The sequence below is a fragment of the Choloepus didactylus genome, chromosome 15, assembly GCF_015220235.1.
Source record: "Choloepus didactylus isolate mChoDid1 chromosome 15, mChoDid1.pri, whole genome shotgun sequence".
NCBI classification, from domain to species: Eukaryota; Metazoa; Chordata; class Mammalia; order Pilosa; family Megalonychidae; genus Choloepus; species Choloepus didactylus.
The window spans coordinates 29,323,258-29,335,513 of NC_051321.1; the positions used below are offsets into that span (position 1 = coordinate 29,323,258).

Consider the following 12,256-nt stretch of genomic DNA (forward strand, 5'->3'; position numbering starts at 1 on the left):
ACAGGAATAGAAAATAGATGAGTAATTGCCGGGGGTTGGGGATAAGGGAGAACGACAAGGCAGCACAGGGAATTGGGGGTGATAGAACTGTTCTACATCTTAAGTGTGGTGGTTTCATGATTGTACGCATTTGTCAAAATTCATAGAACTGTACATCAAAAAAGGGTGAATTGTATTGTATGTAAATAATATTTCAATAAACTTAGACTTTTAAAAAGGAGGCCTAGTCCAGAGAAGGAAGTCACATCTGATTCTGGCATACGCCTAAAACACAAGGGTCCTCACCACACAAGTTTGTAAACCACAGGCACAACAGTAGTTCAGAAACTTGAGATGACGGCTGTAGGGGATGAAATGTGAGTCAGTAAGTATGTAGGGCCGTGAGAACTGCTTTTCAACTTGAGTGTGTGTCCTAGAAATATACCCATGAGGAAAATAGTGGCAACCACAATCAGGATAATAGGGTGCGGTCTTCATCTTGATGATAATCCTTGCATGGACATGTCTTGCGGAAACCAGTCTTCAGAGCTATGGCCTACAATACAAGAAACTCATCACCTGAAGCAGACTTTTCACAGTTTGGGGCTAAAAGCCATAATAATCCAATAACAAATCCATCTGGTGGGAGACTTCCTGATGCTTTGTTGAATCGTGTTTTCTTGCTCCCCGATGGGGATCAAGTCTAACACAAATTTCAAACCAGTCTTTTTATTAAATAATTCACCTTTGAGAGCACCTCTTCTGTGAGGAGAATTGAGTTTTTCATCTCCTCAATGCTTCTGAAATCTCCCTCTTGTCATTTCAGAACAAATAAAGTGACGCTAACTTTTTTCACCTTTTTAATGCTTTTTTAACTTCATCTTTTTAAATGCTACCTTTTTAAAGCTAACTTGGCTTGCCCCAGTTCTTAGAGAAGCTTAACACTGCCAGGGTGGGCAGGTAGACACTGCTGAACATAGAACTAGAGATGGCTTCCTGCCCCAACAGGAGGATTTTCATTTCTTCCATAACAGGGAATCTTTTGGAATTCAAGGGGTAATTTTTTTCTAACTATAAAAGGGCTCATTTTTGCCTCTTGATAAATCTAACATAGAAATATTATTAGAAATAATAATTTAGGAGGGTGTATGTTAGAAATAACATATGGTGGTTTTAAATTAATTAAATTTATCACCTATAGGGAGGATATCCTAATATTATCCTATTATCCTAATGTCCAGATTCTTCAAGACAGAACACTAAACCATTTTTTCATTAAACTTTGTGATGTTTAAATGTTTATACTTCTGTAATAAGTTAGGAAAGAAATCAAACCAAAAGGAATACTTTTTTCCTTGTCCTCCACCAAAATGTGAACTCTCACAGGTGGACTTCTGAGGAAGGTAACTTGGCAGGGAGAGGAGGGAAGTTGCTGTGCTCAGAGTCATTGTCTCTGCCCAGCCTGGCTGGCCTCGCCCCTCCTCGTCTGATCTTTGCCTTGCACTATTTCAGACCCTTACTTTTTCTTGTCTGAACTTTTGTCATCATGCCCAAATTAATCTCTGCGTTGTCACCAAATTAAGCTTTATTCAGCACAGCTCTCATCATTTCACTTTTCTACTCTCCATAATTCTCCCACACTCACGAAATGACACAGACACACCTCAGATCCTCCAGGGTCCGACTGGCACCTCCTACCCCTCCAGCCTCTCCCAGTCTATTCTCCTGTTTCACTGCCCCCCACACAAGCCATCCTCTTTCCTGAGTCTGTGCCTCTCATGCTGGACTCTGCTTGAAATTCCTTCTCTGCCTTCACCTTTTTAATGCTACCAGTCCTTTTAGGCCCAGCCCAAATGCCATCTCTTCCATGAAGGTTTGGTTGACACCCACAGCTGGAAGTGAATTTCCGAAGTTCTTCACTCTCTTATGGTTTACCACACCCTTCCCTATATCGTAACCATTTATGTATGTGGTGAATCTATCCATATACTCTTTTTTTCACATTGTAAGTTCCTTAACGGCAGTTTTACATCTCATCCTCAATTATATCTGTATACCCAACACCTTGATCATGGTAGATACTCAATAGGGAATTGTTTGCTGATTCAGAAAATATACATATGAGTTTTGAATGGGCAAATGAACGAATAGATCTAAAGTTGGAAATGGAAGAAAGGGAGCCAGAGTGCGTTGTTATTCTAACAATGGCAGTATGAAACACAGTTTAGAGACAATTCAAGTAGAAATATAGACAGGAAAAGCAGATGGAGACCTTAAGGCCACACGTTACAGGCAGGAATTGGTACTAGTTCTCAGCTACATCCTTCCAAAAGCCATATTGTTGTCATATTGTTTATAGGGAAGCCTTATTATCCAGAAGCACATAATAGCTAAAGAGAAAAACAGGCAGAAATATAATCTTCTAATCTTAAATGCAGTAGCAAACTGTGACAAATAATTATTATGTTATTTTGTTTTATATGTGCTGATTAGTTTTCTTTAATATTAGTGAATTTACTGTCCAACAAAAGAGCTAAATCAACAATTGTAGATTGGAATTATCTCACTAAATACAAAATTATTTTCTCTTGCCTGCTTCTTGATGACCTTCACTTCCTATTGCCACTTGGGAAGGGAAGGCAAATGTGCCCCAAAACTTTCAGATCCCTGGATGAAATTATGATATATACTTTACATCATTATAATGTGATGCTGTTTTATGGGAGGAATAAAACAGAATAGGTAGAAATTCCTTTATGGGGGACAGCCCTTTAAACCAAATAAAGAAAGAAAAATCTATACATACAAGATTAATGAGATAGTGAATAGTCACTTGATAAAAGCACTCATCCTGGTCACCAAAACTGAATTTACACATCGCTTTTCAGGAACGCATCCGCCACACGGAGCGGGTCCACGCTGTACTCACGTTGCTCAGAGAGTGATGAGTCTGGCCATTTGGTGCCAATCTGGGCCACACATGTACAGACATCCTTTCCCCCAACCTATTTAAAAGCCAACAGATATTTTGGAAGGATGACTATTTTTCCAGTTGCCTTTTAAGGAAATTTTATTTCTAGTCAATCAGATTGATTAATGTGACTCATTAACACAGTTCCTCATACAGGCAGGAAGCAAGAAACACCTTTCCGGTCTCTTAGTCATTGCTATCTCCTAAATCTAACTCTTGGCTCCTTCATTTTAGGAAGAATTAGATTGATTTCTGGTTTATTTAAAACATTTAAAAACAACTCCCTTAGTACTAGACATACGGTAGGAACTTAATACATGAGGGCTGAACGAATATAAGGTTTATTTCACTCTACACATCAAGTTAAGTCTCAGTTTAGCATTTACTGTTTTGCCAAGCTCAATTGACTATGACCCTTGTGAATGCAGAATGGAAGTGCTTGAATCTTTTCTATTTGCTTCTCCCCCAAGATGCTTCATGCAGAGGTCTGTAAATGGTACCCACACTGGGCACCATTCACATAGGAGCATGTGGGGGGCTTTTACACACACACACACACACACACACACACACACACACACACACAGAGAGAGAGACTTATTAGCTACTGAGTTACCTTACAGAATCCTAGATTATTTAATTATTGGGTTTATCTATTATGGGCCCTTGCTTTTCCACTGAACTTTTCCATGTACCAATATTATTATGGGAACCCAAAGGGAGAAAACAAAAATCCACGTGTGACCTTTGACCTGGCTTCTCATCCTCCCTGAACTTCACTTTCCTCAGCTGTAAAATGAAGATTATAATAGTACACACCTCTTAGGGTTACTATAGGGATTCAAACCAAAAATGTGTGTGAAACATCTGGCTCACTATAGACCTTAGAAAACAGTTCTAGTTTCCTTTCTCTCCCAGGATCAATAATCCAAAGCCTCATACAGTGCTTGCGTAGAGTGGCTCCCTAATGTCAACTTAGGAACATTTGCCAAGTACCAAAAAATACTTCTTCCCTACCATTACCTACAAAGCCTAGCGTGATCTACCCCTGCCTACCTCTCCAGCCTCTCTTTCTCTGCTGCCCTCCTTTTGCTGATGACCTTAAACATACTGGCCTCATCACTATTCCTCAAACTCATCACACTTCTTCCATCTCGGTGCCTTCCCAAATACTCTTTCCCCTGTCTATTCTCTAGAACAGCTCAACCCCTCCCTCCACCTGTGTAACTTCTATTCAACATTCATCTATCGGCTCAAATGCCACTTACGTTGCAGGACTTTCCCCAACACCCCTCTCCAAGATTATGTCTCCTCTTAGGCTCTCTCATTGTATCCATTACTCTTTCTTCATAAGAGTTGTCACATTCTTAATTGTATATTTGGACATAATGTTTAAGGCCTGTCTTCCTTCACTACATTGACAACTCCATAAAGACAGGGAATGTGTCTATACTTTACCAATGAAATTCCAGCACATAGCTCAATGTCTTGCTCCAAGCAGGGGCCAATATTTTTTGTTTAGTTAATGAGTTAATGAATAAATGAAAGAATAAATGAAAGAAAGATGCTGAGTTATGTCAATTCAATGCTGAATGCTGTCTTCCAGTTTCTTCAGTGCTCTTTTCCTATGAAAATGACATCAGACATTTTGAGTGATTATTTATTTGGGGAAGGCAGGAACATTCCAGAAAGCAAGAACTTAATAGTGTCAAGTTCTGGATCATTGAAAGGATTCTCAACTATATGACTCCAATGCAAAATATTGGAAGCTCAGGAGCGAGAACCCCCAGGTGGTTCTCAGTGGTCTGCTGACCTTCCACCTGGTGTGAGTGCCCTCAATAGCACAGCACACACATGCCCCAGTGCTATGCTGCAGAGATCCACAGGTACTGTCCAGGACCTTGGAATGATGCCACAGAATTGGGAATCCAAACCTGATGTTGGATACTGGGATAGCGGTGTGGCCCCAAAAGACCTGGGTGAGTTCTTTGTTCAGATTTCCCATATTATCAACACCAAGAGTCTCAAGCTAGTCTTTGGGGTCCTGGAAGGCCAGATGCTATCCAGGTATTCATGAGAATTATCTAGCTTCGTGCAAATTGACCCTCTATGGAAGTCTAAAGGTCCCATGGAAGATATCTGGAGTTACAGGGCTTCTGGGAGACCACACACATCCTTGGGTGTATGGAAACAATGTGGTTGCCTGATTTGAGGGATGACAAGAAGGTCCTGATCCCTTCCCAAGCATCTCTTTCCATTGTTAGGTGTCTAAATGCCTAAAATCCCACCACTGACATGTTACTCTTTTCGGTCAGCATTACTATATCTGGTTATCTGTTTTGAAAAATGAGTCCCCACCCCACCAGTTTCACAACATTTTTAGGCATTAATATCTTCTTAGTTCACCAGTGGTTCTTCCAGATGGGCTTGAGCTGGTGTGGGTTGGAGTGGGGGAAAGAGGGTAATAATATGCTTAAGGAAAATAGGTGTTAAGTGTAAATCCTGCCAAGTTCTCTGTTTTTCTAGGGCCCAGGCCCCCCAAGCACCGAGATACACTGTGAATCACACACACTGAAATTCTGAGTACCGTGTGTCACCAAAGAAGGGAATGCCAAGGAGTGGCAGTTCTACGGCCACAGAAGTGAAGGAGAAGTAATAAAGATACGTTTCCTCTCTGCTGAACCTTGTTCCCTCTCCTCCATGGACCCATAAACGGTTAATCTACCTAAGCTGGTAGGAGCAGCCTTCTGCCTCCTGTGAAGTTTGATTCCTAGAGGCAGATTTTTTAAAAATCCAGCAAGTGTCAGATAATTGGAAGGGTGGAGTAATGCTGCAAACCATGACACACCTTTGTCAGAACTTGTTTGGAAGCAAAGAACCGAAAGAAACAAGGGGAGAGAAGAAGTGAACATTTTTGGAAGATCACTCAGCTTTAACACACCTTGGCTGGGCCTGGATAAAAAAGTGTGAGCCACAAACTTAGAAGAAAACATCAGGGGAAGAAAGAGAGGGGGGATTTATCCAAAGTTGTTTGCAATTTCCTCAAAATCTCAAACTAGGTAAGTAACAGGAAGAATTTCACCTTTCTCCTTTCGTGACTTTGATTTGAGATTTACCATTTAGAATGTAAATTGTTTATTAGAGAAAATAAGATGAAAGTTCTTTGGTCTTAAGTCTTCTGGGTGAAGTTATTAATTGATCATAAATTATTACCTTGGTTTGTGAATTCCATCTAGGGTAGGTCTTTTAAAGGAACAACAAGAAAGATCCTTCAATGGGAGAGTAAATGAGAAGCCCAGTTAAGATCTACTACATAGCGGCAGGATTTTTTGTGTGTTATTTTCAGTATTATAAAATAACTTGTGATGAGTTGCTTTATTTAGAATATAAGGGCTTATAATTCTGTCATCTATCTATCTACTTACCCACCTACCCACCTCTATTTTCAGCTCTCTGTGTTTCTGTCTCTTTCTGTCTCTCCCCTGCTTCTCCTCCTCTGTCTCCCTCTCCCTCCTTGAAAGCAGAGAACAGCTCAGAGGTGCAGCTAAGGGGGTCCTAGAAAGGGGGGCTGCCTGGAAGCAGCCACGGAGCACAGAGAAGAGCCGCTGTGCTGCCAAGGCCTCTGTGCCGGCAGGTTCTGGTTCAGCTTAAGGGGCTGGGCAAGCACGGTTGTTTATTACACTCTAAAAGTACTGCCCCTAACCTAAAGTGAAGTGGAATCTTGTAATAATTAATCCAGGAATTTCCTGAAATCAAACTTGGAAGAAAAAAATTGCAAAGAAAATTTTGTCTGTATACACGCTCTGACTTGCCAATTTGGGCCCTCTCACCAGCAAAAAAAAAACACCCCTTTGGGGTGAGAATTATCAGCTTAGGTATCTAACTGGACCACATTACCTGTTAATTAACAAATTACCACTTTGTTTTTTGGAGTGCAGGAAAAGCAATTCATCAGTATATTATATCCATAAAATACAGTGAAAATTTTAAAAAGTATTTGTTTGGAAAGCAGAATTTTTTCTTCCTACCCCTGTGTGTTCTTTCTGGGAGCTAAGGCACAGATCTAAGTCAGAGCTAAACTAAAACAGTTGCCCAGCTCCTGACAGACGCCTTTGGAAGAATGGGAGTGGTACTGCTTTACTCTTGGCCCCTACAAAACATCCACTCGGATCTGATCAGATTTTACTTAGGGACAATTAAAGTGAAGAGTTCTGCTTCAACCTTGGACAGAAACTTCTCATATTGGTGAAACTGATCAGACATCAGAACTAACCACATTCTTAGATTATACCCGACCAAAAGAAATCTGTGTCCACATTGTCTGGTTCATTTGCCACTATTGATGGCAGCAGGACTTAACTGAACACGTTTGTAAACAAGCTGGCATAATCACAAAGCTGGTGACCTAGTCCCCACCAGTCATGAAAATCCAGAGTGCCAAATGCAGCAAGCAGGCAACCTATTTCTGGGATGTTGTAGAGACAAGAGCCTTGGAGATAATCAGCCCTCGAGTATTGGTTTTCCTAGATTTCAAATTGCCTTGGTGTTATCCGATCAACAACCAATGGATGGTTCTCTCACACTTTGGTGATTTTGTTGTTGTCTTACTTTAGAATTTTAAAGTTTTCAGAGATTGGAGAGATAGGAGCTATAAAAATATTTTCAGTCCCTTAGAAAAGTATAGGAAAATTTCTTCCCAAAATAAAAAAGAGATAGAAATACTTTGCTTTCTCATTCTCTTCTTTGTATTAAGAACCAAGGATTTCATGTATCCTTAGAATAAGATAAGACCAATGTGATTGTTTACTATCACTAATAGCTAACAGCAGTTTGTCCTTTTGCAGGTGTATATTAAACCACATAATAATCTGAATAGTTTTGGGTGGATGTGACACCATTTAAACCAAGTCCAAAGGAAAAAACTTATCAAAGTAGGAAAAATGGTTTCAGTTTGTGTTTTCTTGTGTAAGAAATTGACACAGCCTCATTTTTAAATCTTAAAAAGAACATTAAGTGTGGAACAACCATAAAGCAGCCCATTAGAACAATTGCTGGAAATTTGTTGGCTTTGAGAACTGAGAACTTGAATGACCTGCCCATCCTTAGTTTAGGGACATGGTCCAAACCTTCAAAAAGTGAGCAACATTTTGTAGCTTAAATCATGATATTTGACAGTGCTTCTATTAAGTAGTCTTTTGGAAGTGAGTGCACTGGTGCGTATGCTGGGAGAGGCAGGCTGGGGCACGTATCTGGGCGTGTAACTTTCCCTTCCCTAACATCAGCCCCAAATCAGTCACTCTTTTAAAGACTATCAACCGTTAAAATGTTGAGAACAGAGGTCGTGTAGTAACACCGTTGGACTCACGAAACCATCTTAGTCCAGGTGTGTGTCGCAACCATTTCTATTTAGTAACTCGCTTATAGAAAAGATATAGAAAATAACTTCCTTACTTTGGTTTAAAGTAGTCCATCCCTGAACACATCACTGCCACCTCAGGCTATAAGTCTTGCAGAGAACTTGGGCAAACTCAACAAAATTCTGTTCTTTGTATTTCAGACTCAAGAAATAATTCTGTAGGGCACGGGATATACAGCCATTTGAGTGGCCTCAGGCCCCAAAAGAGGCAAAAGCCCACCTATCTGTACCGATTTAAGGCAGGTTCTGTTCACAAGGGGAGGATCTCCCAAGCTCTATAGGAACTCATCTTATTTCCTAGTAAGCTGACGCTTCCTGCCCTCTGGAATTTGGAGAACTTGTGGCTTTCTGTTGCAGAAACTGAGACTCTATCACTGGATCTTAGGAGAAAGACAGGGATCTAGAAACATCTGTTATCTTTCTGGTGCAGAGAGAACAACAACAGCAACACGCTCTCAGGTGGGCTGCCTGGAAATTGAGACCCCTGCCAAACTCAGCTATCATCAGCCTGCCTTAATGGCTATAACTGGAATAAACCTAGCCAGCAACCAGTCCTGTTGCAGCTGCCAGTGGCAGCCTTCACTGAAGGAGCAAATAAGTGATGTCTTGTTGAATTGAAAGTTTCTATGGATTGTTATGCAGTTCCTTTCAGGGTAACGTTTTGTATCCATTCAGGTGCCATCCCAGAGAGCTGGTCACTTCCCCACCAGCAGCCAGGTATATGGAAATGTTTCATCTCTGAAATGCCTTCCCATCCACAGTTAATGAACGATTTGTTTAAAAAGGGTGGGAGAGGAGGAAGGTCTTCAGAGGCAGAAAGACAATATATTCATGCTGAAACAAAGGACTTCAAAGAGGATGTCTGGTGGCATGTAGGTTTGCATGACATAAATCATACAGGTTGTAGCTGGAAAGTCATAGGCCAGGGATGGTCTTCTAATGAGGCTGGACTCCCTCATTAAATAGTTTATGGGGCCCCTCCTCTTGGCTCCAGGAAACATACCTATAAAGACATTCTGTGGCTTCTCAGATCCAGCCAGGATTTTTTCCATGATGCCTCATTCCTTGCCTAGAGCTGCCTTTAAGAAGCAGTGATGAGTAAGAAGTTGGCACAGTCGACCAGGCCCTGAGGCTAGCTTTGGTGGTCTCAGTTAATTCCACCGGGTGGTTGACCAGCTGGTTGTATGTAGCCTTGGTTCTCAGTGGGGAAGTCACCCAGGGTCGCATTATGATTTTTGTAGGCCCTAGACACTTTTGTCTTCTTCCATTAAAAAACAAAGTGACGACAACATCAACAACACAAAAAAACATTTTAAAAAATTACATTTTAATACTACATTGGTATAGAGATGAATATAATCCATCTGATTAAATTCCTTCTGATTTTAAAAGAAATTAAAAGATTTTTGTTGCCCCTAAAAGTATCATGGGTCCACCATGCCTACAGGAGAAGGTGATACTGAAGTCACCAGAATACTGGAGCAGGTTTGTTAGGAAGAGAAAATTTCATACTTTGTAAAGAATAAACTTCCACACAAACACAGGATATGACAAAATTGACTTAAATTAATCAAACATCATTGTAATATCCAAAGTCTAATAAATGAAATGTGAATTTCTTGTATTGATAGCACTCCATATAGAACACTGAACATTGTGGAACACTCAAAATGAAGTAGCTGATAACAATAAGTGCCCTGACAGGTATCCTTCAGCTAGTTGTTACCTTGGAAAAGAATGGGGGTTTTATATTTGAACAACAGTCTGGGCCCCAGGTCGGCCAGGTAAGCCCTTTGATGCACAGCAGGGGGCAGCTGGGTCAACGATTTCCAGAACACAAAGATCCCAGAACACAGGAATAGAATCCAAAGAGGAACTATTAAATTACTCTCCATTATAACTAATGACAAGACATGGGAAGGACTTGATAAAATATGCCCACAAAAGAATTATGCTTTGAATTCTAGGAATCAAGTTCTTAAGCCTTGGTTTGAACAGTAGGGACCCACAATCACCAAAAATGATGGTGAGAGACATGGCCACTCATGGTTTCTGGCTTTTCCTGCAGGTGGCTATGGTATGGATGTGACCAAGAAAAACAAGCGAGATGGCACAGAAGTCACTGAAAGAAGTAAGAACCTCAGAATTTGAAAAAATAATTATTTGATTATAAAAGCATTGAAATATTTGGAACCAGAGTAAATAGTTCATCCATAATTCCACCACAACCACTGTGTCATTGAAAGATGTACTCCCAAGTGGACTTCATTCCCTCCCATAGAAGTGTTTTTTGATTTTTATATTAATATAGTTGTAATCAAAATGTGTCCCGTTTTTTTCTTCTGAGATGGAAATTATTTGCCATTTTGATGTACAATTTTCATAACTAGCATTTTTAATGGTTGCAAAAGATTCTATTGAATGACTTTGCCTGAGTTTATTTAACCATTTCTCTATTTAGGGATACAGGGCAAAAGAAACCTGAAAGTATAATATTCCAGTTATTTCACAATGTTGGAATAACACTAGTGTCATGGTCAAAATCTATGCTGAAAATTGAAAACTGACACATTTCTTTTGTGAAATTGTCCAAATGATCCATACAGGGATATTTAAACTATCTCCTTAGCAATTCTGAGTTAGAAAACTTGTGTCACTTATCCTGTGACTTGTGTATATCACAATAAAAAATTCTCTGGTTCCACAGACTTGGAGCTTTAGGTTAGGAAATTATTTTTGTGTATCAAAAAAATCCCAAAGGTCTATACATTGAGAGGCTTTGTGAAAGCACAGGTGCTATCATACAAATCTAGCTGTGGCTTTAGTTGGTAAAACCATTCCCTTTTATGCATTGAATGCTGTTTCTGCTGTGTTCATAACCCTATTTTCCTGCTAGGACAACGAAACCAACTAAGAAAATGCAGTAGAAAGAAGAAAAAAGGGAGGGCAGTGGGATTAGTGTGGGATGGAGCGGCTGCAAGCAGCACAGCTCAAGGTGGCACAAAAACGTTCCTACCCATCTTTTCCCACACTGTTCACCTCCCACCACTGCTACCAACACACAGGTGCACACAACACACATACACACACGGGAAGTCTGCCCTGAAAGACCAGCGACATTAGCTAGATAGGTGTTCCTTTATGTCCAACAGACAAGGAGTTGCGATGGTCATGGTCAGAGCCCAAAAAAAGCTCTGCTATGGCTTTGGGAATCTACTCACAACCCCACGCTACTGCAGGCAGTGCTTAGCTTGTGACAAATATTAGATCTTGCCAAAATATAGGGATTTTAGGGCATTACATAAGATCTCATATTTTCCTTTGTGTTTTTCTAGTTATCACTGAAACTGTAACTACGAGACTTACATCCTTACCACCAAGTAAGTAACACCATCAATAGCTTTCTTCTCCATCATGTGTGAAGAGCTCCACGCATGTAACCTTCCCATGGAAGTTCACTCTCCAGTTGAGCAAATCCAAAATATCTGAAATCCTATCTTTTTAACAGCTGTATTGAAATAAAATTTCTATACCACAAAATTTACCAGTTCTAAGTATACAATTCAATGGTTTGGGTATATTTAAAGAGTTGTGCAGCCATCACCACAATCTAATTTTGGAACATTTCTATTAACTTGAAAAGAAACCTCAAGACCATTAGCAGTCACTCCTCATACACCTCTCTACCCCAGCCCCTGACAACTTTAAATCTATCTCTGTCTCTTCAGATTTGCCTATTCTGAACACCAACATATCTGAAATTGTATCCAACCTGAGCATGAGTGTAGTTTGGGGTGGGGGAAAAAGCACCAGACAAGTATATGTTTGAGTCTACTTTTTTTAAAGAGTGGTCTGTGGGTTTAGTAGATTCTGGAATAAAGAGATCTGAT

At 40.2% G+C, this 12,256-nt stretch overlaps 1 protein-coding gene across 1 annotated transcript in view; it reads left to right on the forward strand.

The window, feature by feature from the left end:
• Positions 1 to 5,951: 5,951 nt before the first annotated feature.
• COL17A1 (collagen type XVII alpha 1 chain) overlaps positions 5,952 to 12,256 on the forward strand; it is a 46,177-nt gene continuing 39,872 nt past the window's right edge. Inside the window, exons 1-3 of the mRNA XM_037804511.1 lie at positions 5,952 to 6,009; positions 10,435 to 10,497; positions 11,702 to 11,746. Of these exons, the coding sequence (XP_037660439.1) occupies positions 10,446 to 10,497; positions 11,702 to 11,746 (97 nt within the window). The 5' untranslated portion in view covers positions 5,952 to 6,009; positions 10,435 to 10,445. The remainder of the gene's footprint in view (positions 6,010 to 10,434; positions 10,498 to 11,701; positions 11,747 to 12,256) is intronic.